Source organism: Pteronotus mesoamericanus, unplaced genomic scaffold (assembly GCF_021234165.1).
Source record: "Pteronotus mesoamericanus isolate MK-2021 breed Mesoamerican mustached bat unplaced genomic scaffold, CSHL_Meso_final contig_116, whole genome shotgun sequence".
Classification (NCBI taxonomy): domain Eukaryota; kingdom Metazoa; phylum Chordata; class Mammalia; order Chiroptera; family Mormoopidae; genus Pteronotus; species Pteronotus mesoamericanus.
In genome coordinates this window covers 8,306,624-8,328,759 of record NW_026555027.1, presented here as the reverse complement: position 1 = coordinate 8,328,759, position 22,136 = coordinate 8,306,624, and the positions used below count along the sequence as shown (strand labels likewise).

General features: G+C 53.3%; 1 protein-coding gene across 1 annotated transcript; it reads left to right on the top strand.

The window, feature by feature from the left end:
- Window positions 1–1,519: 1,519 nt before the first annotated feature.
- On the top strand, window positions 1,520–4,527 carry TFF2 (trefoil factor 2). Its single transcript, XM_054576208.1, has 4 exons — window positions 1,520–1,625; window positions 2,274–2,423; window positions 3,372–3,518; window positions 4,398–4,527. Exons 1-4 carry the CDS (start codon window positions 1,553–1,555, stop codon window positions 4,409–4,411), a joined length of 384 nt encoding a protein of 127 aa, XP_054432183.1. The 5' UTR covers window positions 1,520–1,552; the 3' UTR covers window positions 4,412–4,527.
- The last annotated feature ends 17,609 nt before the right edge of the window (window positions 4,528–22,136 follow it).

The window sequence follows — 22,136 nt, the reverse complement described above, 5'->3', positions numbered from 1 at the left end:
CGCAGTTGTGGACGTACTGAGTGCACAGCTCCACGTTCATGTAGGGTGCCGTTTATACTGAAGATGTTGCATCTATTGCAATGATTGCCTCACAGGTAGAAGTGACTTGTCTTGAAGAAATGTGCCTTTTTCTAATTTGCACAAAAGCTCTGCATGGGTGGTTGGTACCAGGGAGGAGGTGCTGAGCATCTCTGCCTGAGCTGGATGCAAGGGAGCAACTCAGGAAAGACACAGGCTTCTGTGAAGCCAGAGGAGACGGGGAGAGGCTCGGGGGTTGAGGCTGGTGAGCACGTCAGGTGGTTTCCTCTGGAAGTCGGGAAGGGCCAACGCGGAGACAGTGGGAAGTTAGGTCCAGGGAGAGGAAGCTGAGAGAACAAAGGGGACGGGAAGCCAGGAGAGAAGAGATGACCCAGGGCCTTATGTCTCGGTGGTGACCAAGGGTGACAGGGACATGGGGCAGGAAAAGTTGACTCTGCATGGCTTTCAAAGGTGGAGTCCCATTAGTTCCACAGCAGAGGTTAATCCAGCAGCTGGTCCGGGAATGTTATAGCTGGACCCCCAGGAGCCCTGGAGACAAGGACTGCTCTCTAGACCTGAGGACCGGGCTTTGGGTCCCATGAACCTTTGGGCCCATGGCTGCTCAACTGGTGATGGACAGATTGGCGAGTTCTTGTAATTCCTCTGGTGGTTGGGAGGAGCTTACCGACCGTCCCTCAGCCTTCCCCTTTTTCTGTTAGGGTGTCTCCTCTCTGGCTTCTCTCTTCCTTCTTCTGTCCCATCCTCAGGCTCCCTTACCCAGAGCACTTACCCCTGCGCCCACCCGGTTTACAGGCAGCATCTTTTAGGAAATGCCAAAAGCTCCCATGGAAGAAAAAATGAGCAATTTTGGGGAGTTGCTGAAATGAACCTATTTTTACACTCATCTGGGCTTCTTCTTTTACCCGGTCAGACTCATCCCTATGGCGAGCAACCCGCCCCAAAAAATGTAGAGAAAGGAGGTGCTGGCAAGGGAGCAGGAAGACCCCTAACTGTGCAGCCCTGGAGGAGGGGTCTCCTGTCCTCCTCGGAGACCCTCCCATCCCTGAAGCAGGGGGTTTTCCCTCCGCTGACAGCCAGCCTGGTCATTTTCCTGATAGCCCTGGGCCCAATATTTTTTAAAAAATCTTGTGATAGTCACCTGCTTTATCTGTTGAAATGCCTGGCTTATCCCTTCCTGGGTGTGACCCGGTGAGCTCCCAGCTCTAGACGTGCTTGTGGCCAGCATTCCACGTCGGCGTCCCGGAACGACCCTGCCCTCGGCCCGGGCCAGGGTGTCCGCACTGGGGCCCGGGAGCCGGCGCCTGGCCCGGAAGCCTGCCTGCGTGGCCTCCTGTCTGCCGGCTGAGCTATCTCAGCCCCTTTTCCTAACAAAGGATCCAAAGTGTTGGGGCCAGGGGCGAGAGAGAAAGGTTATTTCCGCTTGCTGAGCAAACACAGAGAAGATGATAAAACCCCCGCCGGCAGTGGGAGCCCTGCACTCCGCAGGCGCCCCTGGGTGCAGCTGAACTTGGACATGGCAGGCCCCCGGCTGCTGGCAGCGGTCCTCGTCCTGGGTCTGTGTACCCTGGTGGGGGCCGAGAAACCTTGTGAGTACCCCTGAGTGACTCTCTGCGGCTCGGTGTTCACGGCTGGGCTGGGGAGCGTCTGCGCCCCTGAGCCCAGAGAACCTTCCAGCGCCCCGAACGCAGTGGGAGTATGGAGATTCCCCTTGGTGGGTGTCCATTCTTGCTTTTTTCTCGCAAGAGACTGGTGGGATGACAAGTGCACCTGAGGGAGGAAGCAGTGGGAAAGGCTTCCTCAGGTGCGTGGCGTCAGCCACACAGCCAGCCCCCGTTTATGCTCCCACGTGCTTTCCTGGTGCTCAGGGAGGATACCTGGGGTCCGTAGGACCTCCAAGAAAGGCCTCCCTCTGGGACAAGGGCAGGGTGACCACAGGTGCCGGAGGGCCAGCTTGAGGACAGGGACTGGGTAGGAGGTCCCACCAGGGGCTCCCTGGAGCCTGGCCTTGATCATCTCTCATCTTGACCTCTCCCTGGGTCCATCCATCCACCTCTTTCCAGAAGGTTATTTACTTACTTATTCACTTTACTAATAAAACTGTTTCAGCAAAGCTCCATCAATATGCGTGAGATCAGTCTTCGCTTTTCCCTGTGTGGACACCGAGGGTGTCCCAAGCGCGCCCCCGCGAGCAGGGGGCGCAAGCAGGGGAGCGCTGACCCAGGGTGTCCCCACAGCGCCCTGCCAGTGCTCACGGATGGACCCACAGAACAGGAAGAACTGCGGCTTTCCCGGCATCACCAGCGACCAGTGCTTCACAGTCGGGTGCTGCTTCGACACCTCTGTCCCGGGAGTCCCCTGGTGCTTCGAGCCCCTCCCGAAGCAAGGTAACCTGCAGGAGAGCTGCACTCTCTTCCTGTGCCTTCGACCGCCAGCCCAGGTCCTGGCTGATGGTGCTTGGGGACAGGTGTCTAGGGCCGCCAATGGGAAGAGAAGAAGTCCCCCTTGACCCATGTGCACACCCGGAGGCCCCAGTGCCAGCCCTTTGTCCCATTTGGCAGACAGACATGAGAACCCATGTATGTACAGAACCTGCTCTTCTGTGTTTGAAGGAAAAACAACTCGCAGGCCTTCCCTTTGTGTAAAAGTGTGACACTTGAAGGGGCGTCTGGGGTGGGGGTGGGGGCGGGGGGCGGAAAGAGGCATTTAATTATCCACATGACAGCTCCCAGACCTCAAGGGCTATGAAATCAAGGCTTCTAGTGCTACCTTCAGAGCGTGAGTTTTATGCCAGTGCGTATGATCGCGGTGGAAGGACCTTCACGCCCAGACGCAGGGGCACAGAAGAAAGGGGCGTGTGCGGAGCGCCCGGTGGGTCTGAAACTGGGGCCCGCAGCCTCTCGTCCACACACCCCAGGGGCTGAATGGCAGGCTCCCGGGCTCTGAGGCTGCTTGTTGGCCAGAGCCCTCCCTCGAGGGGAAGTGCTGTTGGGTTTCAATACTTGGGCCACATGCTTTGCAACCTTAAAGGCTTTTCCCGTTGTGGTCTGGTGGGCCACCCCATTTTACAGAGGAGAAGGTCGAGTCCAGAGAGGAGGAATGACTTTCACGAGGCCCCAAGCCTTTAGATCTTCCGACTTGTGGCATCTGCGGGGAAGAAGGGGCGGCCAGTCGCCAGGGCCCGCACGCCCGCTGGCCCGGGAGTCACCCCTGGGCTGTAAATCGAGCAGTGCCCCCTGGCTGGGGGGACAGGGCTGGAAGTCCTCAGGTAACTGTAGCGGGCCTAATGGAGCCTCTGTGCTGCTTCTCTCCCACACCTGGTGATGCGCGCGCAGAGTCAGAGGAGTGTGTCATGGAGGTCTCAGCCCGCAGGAACTGCGGCTACCCAGGCATCAGCTCCGAGGAGTGCGCCTCTCGGAAGTGCTGCTTCTCCGACACCATCCCGGAGGTGCCCTGGTGTTTCTTCCCGCAGACTGTGCAAGGTAATGTCTCTGCGGCTGAGCCCCCGCAGGTTCCCGGACACGGGGGCTTCTCAGGGCAGGCGGGAGCCGCGAGGCGGAGGGTCCTAGGCTAGACATCGCGCCTGAGCGCCGCGGAGGTCAGAGCTCCCGAGCCCGGGGTGGCCGTTTCAGGAAACAAGTATATGGATGGATGAGCCTGCCTTTACTGTGAACCAGGACTGAGGGCAGTTCCAGAATACTCTCGGCAACGGCAGCTTCCCTTCGATACCTTTAAAGCCGTACAGCCTCGTGTGTCTTTACCACGGTGTGAAAGCATCACGTTGTTAGCCACGCCCCTGGATCTCGGCCCACTCTGGTGGCCGCTCCCATTTTACTGCAGTTCAGTCACCATATTTGGATGCTCCTAAATGCCACCTCTGTGTAGGGTGCTAGGGACGGGGCCCAGAACAAAGCAGATGTGGCCCCTTCTCTTGCAGACCTCCCTGTCCTCTCCCACGTGACCAGGCATGACAGCTTTTGCCCACAGCCTCCTGCCTCAGTGCCAGTCCCGGGGGGTGTCCAGTCCCCCTACCACCCCCTCCGTCACATGTGTCTCCTGACACTGAGTTTGGCAAGATAAAGAAAAGCAGGCATTTTCCCCTCAAATGGGGGGAGGGCACTGTTCCTTGAAGGGCATAGCGTTCACTTTTAGAAATTTCCAAGTGTGACCTAAGGGTCCACCTGGACAATGGCCCCTCCAGAGGACACCCCGGCCCTGGGCATTTGTCCCAGGAGGGGAGCTCCTTCTTCGGTGGGCACAGCTGGGCAAGTGGCTAGTTGTCACGTGACCCAGAGCACCGTTAGCTCGTGCCTTTGAGCTCCCTGTCCTCCCACCAACCGTCTCGCTTTTTAAATTTCTAGACTGTCATTATTAAGAGGCAGTGGCTTCAGAGGACCCCCGCGCTCCTGGATGCCCTGACACAAAACAAGAGCACACCCTGCTGCTCAGTTTCCCACGTCGTGTTTCCTGGCTTCCTGGGTTTTCGTAATTGCTTTTTATCCCACTCGATGGTTTAACATCGGTGTCTTGAAATAAAGAAAACCCTTAAAACCTGCTGAATTTTACTTTGGCTTCATTGACAGAGGTGGAGCTAGTGACATATGTGCGAGTGTGTGTTTCTGTAGTTTTAATACTCCTCCATTTACCGTAAGAGCAGTGATTCATTCATCGACATGTTCAGCGACACTAGCAGCAATCTCAAGTTTTGCGCGTCAGTGAATTTCGGAACCCACTTTGCGTTCTAATGCCAACGCCTGATCGTTCGTATACATGCTCAAATGGCTCTAGTCCTGGTGCCTCTTGCAGTAACCCGTGACTTCAGACGGCAATTACAAAATCACTTCCCTTTGACCAAATGCATCGCAGACCACCTGCTTTGGAACTGAGCGCCACCTGTTCCTAAGGGGCGTCGGGAGGGACGGAGGCTGGGTTGGCCCCTATTCCCTGGGCAGTTCGCTTCCTTGTTCTCCCTCCTCCACCTGAGAGCAGCGGGAGGTGATGCACCAGCCCTCCCTGAGGCCCCTCCCGCCCACGGGAACGTGGTTGCAGGACAGGTGTTTTGAGTCTACACGAAGGAGTCAGCGCGGGGCTGCAGGACCCCTAACGCCAGGCCAGCCTGTCTGTAGCTTCTCCCTGCTCCTGCCTCCTCCTCCAGCCGAGCCCACTGGCTTTGTGCCTGTCACCCTACCCTCACCTTCGAAATCCAAGGCCTCTCCTTCCAGGGTGGCGGAGGGACCAGGGACTCTGGCTTTGTGTTGGAAGGTGGGAATTTTGAAAAGTGTTTCTTCAAGGAAGGGGCCGGGCCTCCTCACCTCTCAGGATGCCTGTTGTCAAACGGAGGCCACACACGGCCTCAGGTCACTGTCACGTCTGTATCTTGCTCACCATACACTCCTAAACTCAGTAAACGACGGCCGTGGTTGAAGCAAACTGTGTCTCAGAACCACTCAAGACAAACGGCCAGAGGAGAGTGGTGGGGGCGCTTGTGAATCTGTTCATCATAGGGTGCCGGTCGCCCTCCCCTTTCTCCACAAGGCGTGGTCTGCATGCTCCCGAGCCAGCCAGGCCAGCCACACCCCAGGCCAAGCCCAGGCCCCCTCCCGGGGCTGCGTGAACCATTCTCCCCACGCCCCAGGACCGAGCGTCCGGCGGCTCAGCTCCCAGAACTGGCGTGCGGCCGCCTTGCCCACTGGGCTGGTGGGAGCTGCTAGCATCCTGCCCTTTCGGGGCACTTTCTGGCCCACAGACCTCATGTTCTCAGGCCAAGTGAAGGCCACTTGGCAGGAACTTCTGGGTGCACACACTGAAGGCGTTTTCTCAAAATTCTCTCCTCTTGCCCCACGCCCACCCCACCTCCTCCCGCAGGATTCGCTCTGACGCACTGGCACCCCTCACTGCTGAGACACCTCCTGCGTTGCCCCTCTGAGGACTGAGTGCAGGGTCTTAGGCGATTTCAGTGGCATTTGCTGTGGGCTTGGGGGTCCTTGTTTCAGATATTGTAACTCCTCTCCAAAGCCATTGACGACAGTTCACCGCTAGGCATCCACCATGGTTGGATTGCACTGTTCCCTCCCCCTCTTTCTTTAGGTGGGTCCCCAGTGGGCCCTCGCTGCCCCCGGAGCAATGGTTGTTGGCATGCAACCCCTCTCCCACCAGAAGTGCGAACCTTTCCTTGCCCTTATCTCTGTCTTCCTGTCTCGCCCCTTCCCCACCATTTCCTCCAGTGATGAGTTACTTCTGATCTTCTCTGCCAGTCTCTGCTTCCCTTTCCTCCATTCCCTGCCCCTTCGGAGGCACCTGCAGTCACTGCTGGGCTCCGGCAGGCACACTGCTGACCGTGGAGGAGGGCGAGGCTTGGTGGAGAGGGTCCCTGTGGGAGTAGGGGAAGGGGGAAGACCCCTCGCCCGCACTGTTCTGGCCTCCTGGCTCCGAGCTTCATCCAGGCCCTTGACTGCAGGTTCGGGTAATGAAGGTGCTTCGAGAAGCAATCACAGGAGCGAGGACTGGCCAAGCCGTTGGTGAAGCGGACATCACAGTGCATGGGGGGCTGATGGCCCCGGTGTGGGGCATTGGGGAGCTTCTCTTACTGCTCAGACCTTCAGGTGTCCTGTTTGAAAGGCATGTAATACTTGCCTCCCTGGCCGGGTGTGGTGGGAGTTCAAATGAATGTTTGTGGGCTCCCCGGTGCTTAGGGGGCCCCGCTCGATGGAGCACCTTCCAGGGGTGTCTGGGCAGGGGGTGCCATCTGCCCCTCTTGTTCTGATGCCAAGCAGGGCCGCTCTGTGGTCCATGTGTAAAAGCCTCTTCTACGTGGCATAAGGACAGTATGACCGTGTCCAGAATGTGGGCAGGTCCCCAAGGCCACGTACTTACTCATTCCATTCATCGCCATTCACGACATACTGAATGTCCGTAATTGGTTCTCATTTTCCGAGGTGGTTTCGTTCTAGAAAGTCACCAGCACTGAATGAGCAAATACTGAACCATTGCAATTGGGAGAAATACAGGGCCAGGCTCCCGAGAGCGTCTTGACCGATTTCATCACCTGGTCCATACATGACGTTGCTTGGTGTGTGTTTCTGTTTACAGAAAACTTGTTCAACATATATTGTTGATTCACTAATACGGAGTTCACAGCCAGCGGCGCTGCAACTCACTCCGAAGCAAGCTGGTCCCGCGACCCTGCTTTCTCTCTAAGACACATCACAGACGCCTTGCCCCGAGGACACCAGACAGCCCTTGGCCACTGTGCTTGGGGACCATTCAAGTGGCAAAACCACCACCAAAAAGACAAAAATGCCAAAAAGGAGATACTAAATAGGCCATGAAAAAACACTTGTTTATACTCCGAGAGCAGAGACAGGGAGGCAGAGGGTCACGTGGTTGGACCTCAAGTTTTCAGTTCTCTGCGCATTCCCGTACCAGCTGAGGACCACAGACACAGTGCACTGGGAGTGCTGACTTTGGAGGGGCAGATGAATGTTAGTGAGGAGGGCGTCCGTGAGTAACGAGGAGCTTCTTCATCCTCATTGTAGGCAGTATATATTCGTATGTGTATTTTGGAGATGTGGTACATATAAGGGGGGATGCAAAAAACCCCCCTGGAATTTATTTATTAAAAAGTGTGTATTTACTCTTACATGTTTAAACCTCAGTCACCTTCCACGTACTCTCCCTTGGATGCAACGCACCTCGTGAGGCTGTTTTTCCACTGCTCAGAATGGTTTTTTAACTCATCGATTTTGATGGCTTTTAGTGCTTCTGCCATTTTTTTGTTTTACCCCTCCCGCACTGGCAAAATGTTTCCTTTTGAGGACCTTTTTCACCCAGGGACACACACACAGAAGTCCCTCGGGGCGAGAGCAGGTGAATGAGGAGGGTGGGGCAGGGGGGTCACGCTGTTTTTGGTCAAAAACTGCTGAGCACTTAGCGCGGTGTGGGCAGGTGCGCTCGTAAGTCACCCATCATGAAACGTGTAAATGTGTTGAAAGTCTTTAAAAAAAATTCCCTGAAGCCAAATGCAGCTTCTCACAACACCACCAATTGGTGCACTGACACAGATGGGTTCCTAGAACCCTCACCCCGCGGGGGAAGCCTGTACTGCAAGGGGCCCGCCTTCCAGAAGGTAATTCCAGTTTTTGGGAGGGGGTCCCCCCTTGTACACATAAATACCTCTGGCTGTTGCTTCAGGGTTCAGGGGACCAGCCTCTCTGTTGATACCACTTTGCCTAAAAAGGAGGCAGAAAAGTCACAGAACCATCTGAACCTCCACGGGGCCCTATGGAATCAGGGCATTGCAATAATATTATACATATCAGATCTCCAAAATAGACACATTGCATTACGCCGTATAACAATTTCTGTATCAAAGTCACTTCCTAGCTGTGGCACCTTTGGCAAGTTACTTACATGTTCTGTGCCTTGTTTTACGTATGTGCAAAGTAAGGGTGCTGATAGTACCTTTTCTCACAGGCTTTTGACAGGACTCCATGAGTTAATTCATGAACAGTATCAAGCACATAGTGGGTGCTTAATGAAAACATAAGCGTAGTTTTTATTATTCATGCATACACTTCCCAGCTGTCCAGGGACCATTCCTCAGGATGACAACATGGTCTCATTTGTCTTCGTACCCATCAGCCCCCCCAAGGTCGCGCCTGCTCATGTAGGAGGGCCAATCCTTGCCAAGTCCCCTCCCCGGGCTCTTCTGTGACCCTGCCATCGTGGGGTAGTGGCAGTGATCCCCCGTTATAGGCTGGAGCGCCGAGGCCGCGGCCTCATGGGGAAAGCCCTGGGGGGTCTGCCCCGGCTGGCAGCATTCCCACAAAAGGGGACGCGGTGAGCCCTCCGTGCCCTTCCCTTTCCCAGCCCCTGTCCCTCCCTAAGACTCGTCTGCTTCTGTGGGGCAGTGGTGGGCGGTCCCCGCGCATCCCGGGGAGGTTCCTCAGCTTCCCTGCCACGCTGTGGGATTGGGGACAGAGGCGTCACCTCATCCACGGCCCCTGACAGTGTCTGATCCCAGCGCCAGCCCAGCCAGGCCTCCCTGGCAGCTCAGACAGAGGTGTGCTGCTGCCATGGCTGCTCCAGGCTGGGTGACCAGGCTTCCACAAGGGCCCGTGGGTGACAGCCTCCGTGTTTATTTCCTGTGATTCAGAGCAAGCTCTACACTTAAGTGCTCTGCCTTAATTTGGCAGTCATAAATGTGGCTTCGAGGAAGGAAGGACCCTTCTACTTGTCGCGGGCTCAGGAGGCTGCCTGTCCTGCAGTGCCCTCTGGTGGTCAATATTGGAACAGAATTCCCCAGCCTCCACCTGCCCCCTACTGGGCACCTCAGGCAGCAAAGATTCAGTGTCTCTGCAGAGCTTCCTAAGATCAGGAGATGGACCGCACCAATTTTTTCAATTGCTGAACTTAGAAAGTCAGATCAGGCTGACTTTATTGATAGGGGCTCACAAAGCAGAGAGTCTGAATTTAATGTTGCCCCTGGGACGGTGGAGGTAGAAACAGCTGTCCCCCTGGCTTGAAGTTGGCCCCCTTCTCTCTGGGCCCTCCCATGGGGAGTCCCATGTCCCTGGAGAGAGCGAGGAGGGGCTCATCTCTCTTCCTCCTCTTACAAGGAGCCCAGTCCTATCAGATCAGGGTCCTATGCCTATGACCTCCTTAACCTCCTGCCCCTAAAGGCCCCATCTCCCAGCACAGCCACGCTGAGGGTGGGGCTTCCACATGTGAACTGGGGCAGGGGCAGGCAATTCAGTCACAGCATCACCCTTTCATTGATCAGTCCACTGTCTTCACAATAGAAATGCTGATAATGGTGATGGTTATGCCTTGAAGAGTTATTTTAAAAAGTAGCTTTATTGAGGTATAATTCCACACAATAGCAATTGCCCATTTTAAGTAAATCAGCTCAGTGAGTTTTGAAAAATGTATACAATCATGTAAATGCTACCACTGTGAAAATATAGAACATCTTCATCCTCACCCCCCAATTTCCTTATGTTCTTGCAGTCGAAGCCCCCCTCCCACCTCCGGCCCCAAGACACCCATGAGTTGCTTACTTTCGCTGTGGTTTTGTCCCTTGTGGAATTTCACCGACGCTCAGTCACACAGGGTGTGGTCTTTTGAGATTCGTCCAGGCCCCTCATCCCTTTTCCTTGCTGAGTAATACTCCCCAGTTAGGGGTATTTCACCGTGCGCCAATCGTTCACCCCTTGTTAGACATTTGGGTGGTTTGCAGCTCTTTCCTGTTATGAGCCACTGTGTGCAAGTCTTGCATGAACGTGGGTAAATACCTTTGTATTGGTAAATTATCACTAGGACTGCGGAATAGCATGGTAAGTATTGTACTGAACTTTGTAAGAATCTAATTTCCCTTCCAAGGGGTTGTACCATTTTGCCTTTCCACCAGCGAAGCCTGAGGCCCCCCGCGGCTCTCCACAACCCTCCAGCCCTTGTTCTCCGCAGAGCCCGCGTATGTGACAAGGCGGCCCATTTCCATGCTAATTTGCATTTCCCTAATAACAAATGATATTAAGTATCTTTTCATGGACTTACCTTTTGCTTACCTCTTCTCTGGTAAACTGTTCAAATATTTTACACCCTTTTAATCAGGTGTTTGTCTTCTCTGAATTGAGTTGTAAGAGTTCTTTATCGATCCGAACACAAGTCCTTTATCGGCTATATGGTGTACAAATATTTTCTTCCAGTCTGCAACTTGCTATTCATTTTTTTTAACAACATCTTTCAGAGAGCAAATGTTTTCAATTTTGATAAAATCTAATTTTTCCAATTTTTCTATGATTCATACTTCATGTCACCTAGCTTAAAAAAAAAATCTTTACCTAATCTAAGGCCACAAATATTTTCTATTATATTTTCTTCCAGAGTTTTACAGCTCTTATATTTTGGATTTATGAAACATTTCAAATTAATTTTTCAGCATGAATTTGGGTATTTTCCTTTTTACCCCCTCTGGAACAATTGTGTAGCATTGGGACAATCTGGTATTTTTGGCATTGTTAGAATTTCTCTGTGAGAACATCTGGGCATGGAGACTTTTACAGATTTGCTCCTTGGTAAGGTTCTCCATTTTTTCTATGGTTTATTTGAGTTTTATGTCTCTATTGGAAAATTTTTGGTAAATTGGTATTTTCCTAGGCACTTATTTATTTCATTCAGATTTTCAAAGATTAGTTACATAGAGTTATTCAGAGCAGCCTCTTAACAATTTTTAAAGTTTTCTGTGTTTCAGGTTTTTCCCTTTTGTCGATTCTTATTTTGTATATTTGGGTTTTTTCCCCCTCCTTTTTTTGTTTAGGTTGGCTACTGGTTTACACATTTTTTTAAAGAACTGAGATTTTAATTTATTATTTAATTTTACTCTTTTTCTCAACAACTTCATTAATTTCTTTACCTCTGTGTTATTTTGGCTTATGTTCCTATTCTTTTCCTCACTTCCTGAGTTGGGCACTTATTACTGGTATGTGTTTAAAGCTAAATGTTTTCCTGTGACCACTATTGTAAACATTCTTCATAGATTTACAAACATGGTGTTTTGATTATCATGAATTTTAAGAAAGCTTATAATTTTGGCTTATAGTTTATCTTTTAGCCACAGATGTTTAACAAAATATATTTAAATTCCCATGTGCAAGAACCTTCCAAAAATGTTGGGATTTTCTGGCTTTGCTGTATTTTACCACAGGGCGATTATAACAATTCTACTTTGTGGAATGTAATGCTTTCTTTGTGAACAAATATGTGTTTAAGTTTTGTGAGTATTTCATGCGCAGCTAGAAAGAGTTGGTCAGGACTTAAAGTCTGACACATTTCTGTCTGTAAGATCTACTATATTGATTATATTGTTATGTGTCTGTTTTCTTACTCATCTTTTGTTCACACGATTGTCTTACGCCGAAGTGTTCCCCACAGACACAGTGCGTCCTGGTGCCCATCAGCTGTGTTTGTAGGTGTTTCTTCCTGTATCACCTGTTCTTTCCGGTTTGTAGAGTGGAATACCTTTGCTCAGCCCTTTGTCAGCACAAAGGCGCTTTTGTTGTACCTTCGTTGTGAACTGGGGCTTACGAAGCGTCCTCCTTCGTGTGCCAGTGCTGTGGCCTGACTTCTGCTTTGCCCGATCACATCCCCTGCTCCTAGCTCAGCATCTTAGTACTTAAACCACTTTTGGTCATTAGTGTTTTAAAGTTCTCTATTTTTAGCAAGCCATTGACTAATTTTAATCATAATGATTATTGGTTAAAACCAGAAAGCAAAAGGAATAACTGCGAAGGAACCCAGGAACGTAACAAAGAGAATAATAACAATATTAATACTGAAAATGTGTCTTCAGGGCTTCAACAGATAAGTTATCTGATGGCTTGATTTTAAAATCTCATAGGCCACATCAGTGTTTCTTCAGAAAGTAAAAGCAATGTTTAGAAAAGGATCACAGTATAAGTTAGGGTTTCAATATTTTTGTTGAAACACTTATCCAAAAATAAAATACTTTTGTATCAATCTACTTTGTCTTACAGCATACAAAATTACAATAAATTATTTTTGTAGCTCCTGAGAAAGTTTGGGCTTCTATGTTTTTACTGTGAAAAGTGTTCACCATCAAAAGGCTTGCGAACTGATGTCCCCTCTCTGCCTTATACTCCTTATCATGCTTGAACCTCCTATTAACTCCAAAAGTTATTAATTAGCTCTAGAACCTCTGAACTTTCCTGCTTTATGGCTATGTTCTTCCCCAAAATGTACCTTGGCACCCAAGTGTGTTGAATTATGTCCCAGATGATCCTCATTATGGCTGATAAGGCCAGGGCAGGGTGCCTGCCTGTCTGCCGAAGTTTGCTTTTCCAGGGCTCTTTAAACATGCAGCAATGGGAAGTGTTTAATCTCCATTGCTGCTGATTTTCCATTGATTCAGTAGCTACTCGGCGCTTGCCCAGAACCAGGCAATTTGTCAGATAAGTAACTTCTGCCCCAGGTGCAGCACTGAGCTACAGAGTTCCTGTCCTGGGCCAGGGGCAACATCCTGCATCCTCTTCGCTGGCCCAGCCCGCGCCCACAATTGTCCCGCTGCAAGGACTTCCATCCTCCTGTGGTTGGGGCACCAGAGGGGGGACCAGGGAGCAGCGTCCAGTAAGCAGAGGCGGCTCAGCAGAAGACGGGAGGGTGGGCGGAGCCGCGGCTCTGCCCCGGGACGGAGCAGCGCCCTGGGCATGCGACCCAGTGTGGGAGGCGGTCCAGGGGGTGGGCTGTGTGTTAAACCGAGTCAAGCTGTAACGCAGTCCTGGGGGACCGAGGATGTCTTTGAGTGTGCATCTCAAGATTGTGGCAAATGTCAGGAACGTGCTAGTAGCATGACGAAGGTGCCTTCCCCACGGGGCTGCCCAGGACCTCACTGCTCGGGTTGCACATGCACCGTGGGCGTCACTGTCGTCCATCAGGGAACCATGACGCCCACAAAAGCTTGAATCCCATCTACTGTCTCTAGACCTTACAGGGCCACCCTCTCTTCACTTTCCTGCACTTCTGTAGCCGAAACCAAGGTCCAGCTGCCTGCCGCTTCGAAAGCCACTACTTGAGAGGCAGGTGCTGACGTAAAGGAACGTGGTTTTATTCGGGTGCTGACAGCCTGGAAGATGGGTGACTCTCGTCTCAAAGCCCAGCTTAAGGTCAGAGCACAGGCAGGGGGTTTGTAAGGACAGGGAGGGAAAGCAGAACAAAGAGACCGGGGGAGAGGCTGTGGGTGGGCAGGCAGTGTCCTTGCTGGCCCCTGTGTGGATCTTTAACGTCAGCATCCTGGAACCGGTGCGCACCAGCCAAATTCCTGCAGTGGGGCGATCTTTGTCACCCAAAGTCACGGTCACATGGCTGTTTCTTGTACCAGCAGGAACCAGGACTGCTGAGGCCAGCCATACGCTTATAAAGAAACTGTCAGTGTGTGCGTTCTTTTTATGTCTGTTAGCACATTTTATTCTAATTCTACGTCATGATAAGTTAGAGTAGTATAAAGTTTTATTCCCTGTTAAATCGCAAGATGAAAGTGAAGGACCCAGGTCATGACCTTGGTGCTTGGTCCTTGAGCAGCTTCCATGTGGAAACCAAGTACTGGGCACCGGGGACCCTCCTGCGTGGGGGCTGCCCAGGGGCTCCTCCGCCGCACACGCTCCGAGTCTCAGGACAGTCTCCCTCTGCCCTGATGCCCCAGAGAGACGTGCGTTCTCGAATCTTCGTTCATTTATTTCCCTCTCTCTGATGTTTCAGGCAATACCTCCCCGTCAACATCACTTTTGTCCGGCTCAATTCAGAGTCTCCTGTCCCCTTAAGATTTCCTCTGCTGGGAAGAGTGAGGTGATAACATCAAGGCCCCAGCGCCCACAGACCTCTCCCTCCCACACGACTGCATGCGGATTTGGGAATTTAGTTTCGAAGTCAGCATAGTCACCTACTCAGCCTTAACGGGCTGATCCACCGGAAGGCGGTCACTGCAGCGACAGGAATGCCCTGTGGATTCCACAGTGCAGATGAGTTTGAGGTTAGGATGTTCCCTCCATGACTGCAACTTGCTTATCAAGGGTGACCACGTCACCTTCTTCCTCCGCAACCCCACAGTACCTGGGCCGACGCCTGTGCACACAATGGATGTTTAGTAAATATTGACTGATTGTTCTTTGTTCGGTAATGTTTCCGCCTGTAGGAGGTTAACAAATATCACTCTGGTAAAACTCCTGAAGTCATTCAGAAGCAAGGTCTCGTGTGAGTGCTATGTATGTGTGAATAATCTATTAATGAGCCTAGGTATTTAGCTTCTTGCCATTTGATATGCAAAATAGGGCTATTAGGAGTCTTGAGCACACGGGGCATCTTTATAACTAAGAGCTCAGGAGGCATTGGCCCTGGGAGGCTCTTGCCTGTGGATGTTGACATGCTTTGCAATCTCACTCTTGGCCTTCAATTCCTCGGTGGGTTGGGAATCCATTACAACAGGAAAGAAGGCATCCTTTGAAACAGGGAAAGGTTGGGGAGTACGAACAGGCACAATGTGAGAGATCTGCAAACCCAGCATATGTCCACACAGCACCTTTAGCACAAACCAGCCAGAATCCCGCGAGCAGCCGCCCTGGAGAGGTGGCCAGCGGTAAGGGACGCTCCTCCATGCAGAGAGGGCTCCCTCCCCGGTGTGGGAAGCCCCAGGCCGCCAGGCCAGCACCCAGCTTCCCGCCCGACCTAAGGTCCAAGGCATCGTGTGGAGATTCCACTCTGTGTCACCTTAGACCGCCTCTGCCATTTTGATAGAACATTGTGTTTGTTTCTGGCAAACAACCTATTTCTTAAGGGTGGGGTCTGCTTTCAACTGCCCCTATGATGTCCCCCAGACAACTCCCTAGCAGCTGGACTAATCACTGTTGGAGATGTGGCAGAAAAAACCAAGCATGAGACGAGGTTGCGTTTTATGAGATGTAAGACACTTCCAATTCTAATTGTTCTTATTCCACATTTTAGAGACAAATCGTCCACTAGACCATTTCTGCCGGCGAGCAGTCACCAGTCACCCACCCGTGGTTGGACAAGTCAGGGGTCATTTCTCAGAAGTCGGAATCACAATCTCTGGTTTAATTTCTCTGTCGTACCAGAGGCGAGGGATGGGACAGACCACGGCAGGGAGGACGCAGCGGCGGTGCCTCTGGTCCGGAGACGAATAGTATGAAATGTGGACGCGCGCGTGGCGCTTTCTCCGGGGATGCCAGGTCACCCCTTGCTGTTCCCACCCCTTCCCCCAGAGACACAGCCCAGTCTTCATCCTCGGCGGATTTGGCAACTCTGCTAATGTAGAGAGACAGCTGAGATGGCGCTGCAGGGGCCAGGGACTAAGAACTAAATAGGACAAATTGAAATGACGTGAGGCTTTCTTCATCATCGAGGGGGCTGCGGATGGGATTAGTCAGCGGCCCTCTCCCCCATCCAGGACCTGATAAATCCCTTTGACACTGACTGGGCCTCCGGGAGCCCCGGGCCCTGGCTCCGACCGCAGGCCGGCGTCGCGCCGGCTCGCCCGCACCCAGCACCTCCTCACCCTGCCTCCCACAATCCATGGTTTTTGGATTTTTTGATAAAATTTTTAAATGGCCACACTTCAAATTCTTTTCATTAGAGAGACAGTCTATAATGTAATGGTCCTCAATATATTCACTACCCAGATTTACTGATGTTGGATTTTTTGGTCCTTTTTGCCTCAATGCCTCTCGTTCCATAAAAAGTAAATAAAATCGTAAATGCGCCTTCTTTACTCTCGTTTGCCCTCTCACACAGAGTTCCCTGTTGTCCTGAAGTCAGTGTGCTTTATTCTCATGCATATCTGTACACACGCACAATAGTATTTGGTTGTTTTTTTTTTAAAAGTATTTGGTTGTTTGGGGTATCATAATATGCAGGTTTTTGAAGATATGGCTCACCGTGGCCTCCCCTCAGGCAAATATGGCAAATATGCAGAAAGAGGGGCATTCAGTCCCTTCCTTTTTCCTTCTTCCAAGGATCAGCCCCTCTAGGGCTGTGCAGGGCAGTTTTGTTTTGTTTTGTTGTGTTTTACCCTCCTTTGCCTACAGGTCATTGTTTTTGTGTATTTTCCAGACTTTTCATTCTTATCTCCAGAAGGGTTGGGTCTGGTATAAGCCAGTTGACTATCTTTTCTTTCTAATGCTTTTAGGTTTACTTTTTACTTTTACTCTTTAATTCACATGGTAATTTATTAATGGGGTGTAAGTTGTGGATCTTGGTTTGCCTTTTTTCAATATGGATAATGGGAATATGCTTAGTGTTGGGAGGCTGGAAATCCAACTGTATCTCTCTCTCTGAGGGGTGAGTGCCGCAACCCTCTCTCTCGGATTGTCCTCTCTTTGCCCACGGATGTGAAGTGCACTCGAGTCACTGCGCAGGTGCGCTGGCCTGCGGCGGGGCCTCCCTCTGGCTTTCCATTCTGTTCCGTTGTTCAGGGTTCTGTTACCACACCACTGCTTCCCGATGCAGCACAGCCGTTTTGTGATCAGTCTTAACACCTGAGTGGATAGATGTCTTCTAATTCTTCTCTGTCTCTTTTTACTACTTGTTCTTCAAAGCTTTGCTGCATATTTTTGGCCCTTTCCATTTACATTTTAGGATTCATTTGTGGTGTTTCATAAAAAAATCTCCTTTTGGGACTTTAATTTAAAAGTGCATTGAATACAGAGTTTAATTTGGGGGCAATTGCTGCCTTCACAACAGGGGGTTTTCTCCCTGACGCTGGGCTCCTCTCCGCTCTTCCGTTCGTTTTTTCTCTCAGGAGCTTCGGGAACGGACGCCATTTGCCGGCAGAGCTGTCCTTTGCTCCCACTGGCCGACCCTCAGAGGAGGAAACGGACATCATTTCCATTCGGTCCCTCACTCGAGTCCCGTCGCAGTGACCTGCCTGTTAGCGGTTCTCAGGAAACACGTCGAGACCTTCTATCTTTGGGTTTTACGTTAATACAGAATCCAACGCATAAACACGGTCAGAACCGCTCCCGGTGTAGGAGGATGTTGGAGGGGAGCTTCAGCTGAGATGCCCAGAAACAACAGATGTCACGTTTCCAAGTGAGATGACAGGCCTTGGCATTTTAAAATCAGCTGGGCTAAGAACTTGGAGGATCCTGACCTAGTGCAGCTGTACCGAAGCCCCAGAAGGCTCAGGGCTTTTGGGGAAGAGGATTTTGGAGGAAATGCTGTGTGAGAATTAGAGACCTGGGAATGTGCACCATCAAAGCTACACAGCATTCCAATCGGACTCAGAAATGACTGCCACCCGGTGAGGGGCGGGTGGGTGCTCTTGTGGAGGGTGGGCTTTGTCCCACTGGCTCGGGGCCATCCCCGTTTACAGTTTGGGTCCTGGCATAATTGTTAACAGTGCCCAGACACTCTGAAAAGTGTCCCTGTTTGGAAAACTCCCTCCACAGTCCCCACCTTGTTGGACCTCCCCTGGCCTGGGCTGCCACCTGCGCGGCCTCCTGGTGTGGAGCTGGCCAGGCCCCGACCGGGAAGTGGCCGTCCACACTTCCCGCCAGGCGTGTTGTCTCAGCCTCCTCTGAGACAAGGAACTAGGAAGACAAGGCCAGGTGGGGATTACCGGGGTGACGTGGAAGGAGATCATTGACTTTAGCCAGTGAGTCATAGAGACTGGCAACCGAATGGGCCCAGGGGGGCAGGGGACAGGTGTGGGCCACCGCGTGGACAGGGTCCTGAGTGCTGAGCCCCTCTCCCTCCCTGGGGAGCCGCGTCAGGGCAGCACAGAGCAGGGTCCCCGTGCAACAAGGTTCTGAGAGCTTTACCAAGCCTTTCCTTTTCCTCACTGGAGAAGGTGCAAGTTAAAACAGACGCTCGGAGCCAGATGTCCCCGGGTAGACAGGTGGGCCGGTTTCCTGGCCCTGCCGTGACAGAGGGCCACAAAGTGGGTAGTTGGAACAACCAGAATCTTCTCTCCCAGTTCCGGAGGCAAGTCCAGGGGCCTGCAGGGCCGGGTCCCACTGCGGGCTCCAGGGGAAGGTCCCCCGGCCCCTCCCAGCCCGTGGGGGCTGCCGCAGCCCTGGCGGGCCTCGGCTCTCAGCTGTGTCACTCTCGTCCTGGTGGTCCTTGGCTGTCAGCTGTGTCACTTCCGTCAGGGCCTGGGCGGTCCCAGGGTCTTCCTGCAGGTCCGCGTTCCCACCGTCTTCCCTCTGTGCGTCTGGCTCTGCACCTCTTCCCCTCTCAAAAGGACACCCGTGAGACCGGAGCAAGGGTCCCCCCTACCGCAGCCTGCCCTCGTCTTGACTTAAATGATTACACCCAATGCTAGTAACGCGCCTTCCAGGAAGGACGTGAATTTGGAGAGGAAGCTAGTCTGCCCAGTGCACTTGCAAGTCACTTCGTGACAAAGGCTGGAAGCACAGGGGGCCCAAGAATGCGGTGGCTTATCCCCCTGGTCTTGGCAAGCTGAGGGGAGGGCCGGGCTCCCTGGAGTTCCCTGCTGCTGCCCCGGGCTCTCGGGGACTGTCACCACCTTCCCTGCAGTCCTGCTGGGAGAGGCTCACTGCAGGACCTGGCGGGCTTGAGTAAAGTGTCCACGCAGGTCCCCCTCGGCGCACTGCGAGGACCTGTCTTCCTGCGGCAGCGCCCCCCAGCTTGCGGGCCCGGCTGGGTCCCAAGGGTGGGGCCATTAGTGAGGAGCCTGGCGTCCTCACATGCATCTGCTCCCCAGCACTCAACGCGGCTTATCTCTGTACCTTTGCATCCTGGTTATCAGCCCACACGTTCCTGGGGGCCCTTCCTTGCTGTAACAACACTGGGGCTGATGCAATAGTTCCAAACCCAGAGGAGCTCTGGGCCTGGAGGCTGCCGTGGCTGAAGCCACCCCAGGGAGACCTTGAGCCAGGCATCAGTTTCCCCTGAACAGCCAGGGGCCATCCTGTGCCCCCGCCATGTGGGTGTACGGCCACCAGCCCACACTGGGGGCAGGAGACCAGGGCCTGCGCGGGGCGTCCCAGGGCCTGCAGCGTCTGTCCTGACTCACCGGGACCCTGTCCTCTCTAGCCCCTCCCCGGCCCAGTTGGTGGGTGACATATTTGCAAAGCCTGACCCTCCCCCGTTCGTCCTCAGTGGAAACCACGGCAAAAGGCGGGAACGTCCCTGAGTTAGTCACTCCGATGGCCACCTTCGGGTTCTGATGGCTCGGGACAGGTCCAGCAGGGGAAACTGCGCAGAACACAGCGAGAGGGGCTCAGAGCCACGGCAGCTGCAGGACGATGTGACAGCTGGTCATCAGGACGCTCCCGGGAGGCGTGTGATACCAAGGCCCACCCAGAGGTGCCGATTGCCTGACTTTGTACTTTCTTCTTCTATTTTGGCTCTCTGCCAGCTTTAGTAGCCAAAAGTGACCCTACCAGAAGCTGAGAGGTGACAGGCAATGTTTAACCCTGTGTGGGACACGTGGACCCCCTCTTTTCTGAGGGGTGGTGAGCTAGTACTGCCTGCCCGCAACGCCCTTGTGACCCTCGCCCATCTGCGAACTCCTATCCATCCCTCAAGGCCCAGTTCAGATTTGACCCCAGATGAGCAGCTTGCTGGGCAGCATTGTGCTGGCTCTTCTGTCACGTCGCATCACAACTCATGCTTTAAGGCTCACGCCCTCGCAGGGCCGTGGTCTCTGAGGTCAGGGGCCGTGCCTGGGGTCCTAGGGCTCAGCATGTGCCTGGCCCATGATCCATGCTTAGCCCATGCTTGTACATACATGTGCCGGGGCCGTGCCTCCTGCAGGTGGAAGGCTGTAGCCTCAACACTCAGACCGATCCAGGGGACCCTCACCTTCCCTGGGACACCTACGCCCCAGGCTGGAGGTGGGAGAGGTGTGCAGGGGAGGGCTCCCAGGACAGCCCAGGCACGTGCTCACCCTGGGCCTCAGGGGTGCGTGCTGCGGCCACCTGTGGTGGTGGCGGGGGTGGGAGGGACATGCAGGGACCCTGGGCCTGGCCGCCCTGACGCTTCCTTCTTCATCCCTGGAACCTGAGCTCCCCAGGGGAGCAGGGAAGACCACCGGACCGTGAGCTCTGGAAGGCAGGGCGGGCTCTCCGGCTCCCTCGTCTGCCCTGGGAGGGCTCCCCAGAACTGAAGGAGGGAACGCACGGACCTGCCGCTGCAAACATCCACTCCGTCCTCTGCCTCCCGGGGCTGGGCCCACCAGGGAGCCTGAGCTGGCAACACCTGCAGGACGGCCTCCCTCAGGCCGCAGCCGCCGCTTCTGCACACGGGGCGTCCCAGAGCCTCCCGGACCCTCTGCCCCGTGCCACACCGACAAGCAACCAGCGTGTGTCCTGGCACCAGCCGGCTCCGTGTCGCCATTTTAGGTAGCCCTGGAGGCTAGGAGCCAGGTGACAGGCACAGAACCTGAGACACACACAGTACGATGATGTCCCTAAGGTCCCGGAGCCCAGGACTCCGGCCAGTTCTCTCTGCTCCCCCGCCTACAAAGCAACCAGGTCTTCCTGAGGGGACCCTCGAAGAACAGGGACTCGTCACCTCTGACTTTCCTCCCTCAGCCCCCAGCCCTGGGCACAGTGGACAGTAACTGAGGTGAACTGAGGCAGATGCCACGTGGTGGATCTGGGTGACGGCCGCCCCGGGCATCCGGCCGCCTCTGAAGCACCTGCCGGGGCGGGGCCCGGGCAGGGGCGCTGTCCCAGCCTCCCGGGGGTTATAAGAGCGCTCGGGCGAGGAAGCTGTGGAGGCAACTCAAGGGCCCATCAGCAGACGAGTGGGTAAAAAAGCTGTGGTACATATATACTCGGCCGGAATATTACTCGGCTTTTAAAAAAATGAAATCTTACCGTTTGTGACAGCATGAAGGGACCTAGAGGGTATTATGCGCAGTGAAATGAGTCGGTCAGAGAGACAAATACCATACGATTTCACTTATATATGGAATCTAAAGAACAATATAAATGGACAAATGAAACAAAAACAGACCCATAGATACAGAGAACAGACTGAGGGTTGCCAGACGGGAGGGGAATTGGGGGATGGGCGAAAAGGCGAAGGGATTAGGAAGCACACATGGGCAGTTACAAAGTAGTCACGAGGATGGCAAGTACAGCGCAGGGGATATAGTCAAAAATAGTGCACTAACTAGGTATGGTGCCAGGTGGGTACTGGAAGGACTGGGGGGACAAATATAAAGTACTTGATTGTCTCACCGTTCTGCTATACACCTGAAACTACTACAAAATAATATTGAATGTAAACTGTAATTTAAAAAAAAAAATAAACAAATAAAATGCACCAGAGGAGACCAGGGCCCTGGAGGAGACCGCCCCTGCCAGGGCCGCCTCCGGGCGCCTGTCCCTTCGCAGCCCGCTCCCAGGGGGCCTGCGCTTTCTGGAACCTGGCCCAGCTCCACAGCTGGGCCTGGCCTGTGCTCTGGAAGTAGGTAGGCAGGGGGTCTGGCCAGAAAGGCTCCCAGGAATTTCCCCAGGACGATATTTTTCATAACATAAAAATCATGTCACCTGTTGGCCCCGGGGGTTGCCTCCCTCTGGGGACAGGGCAGGTCTCGCTCT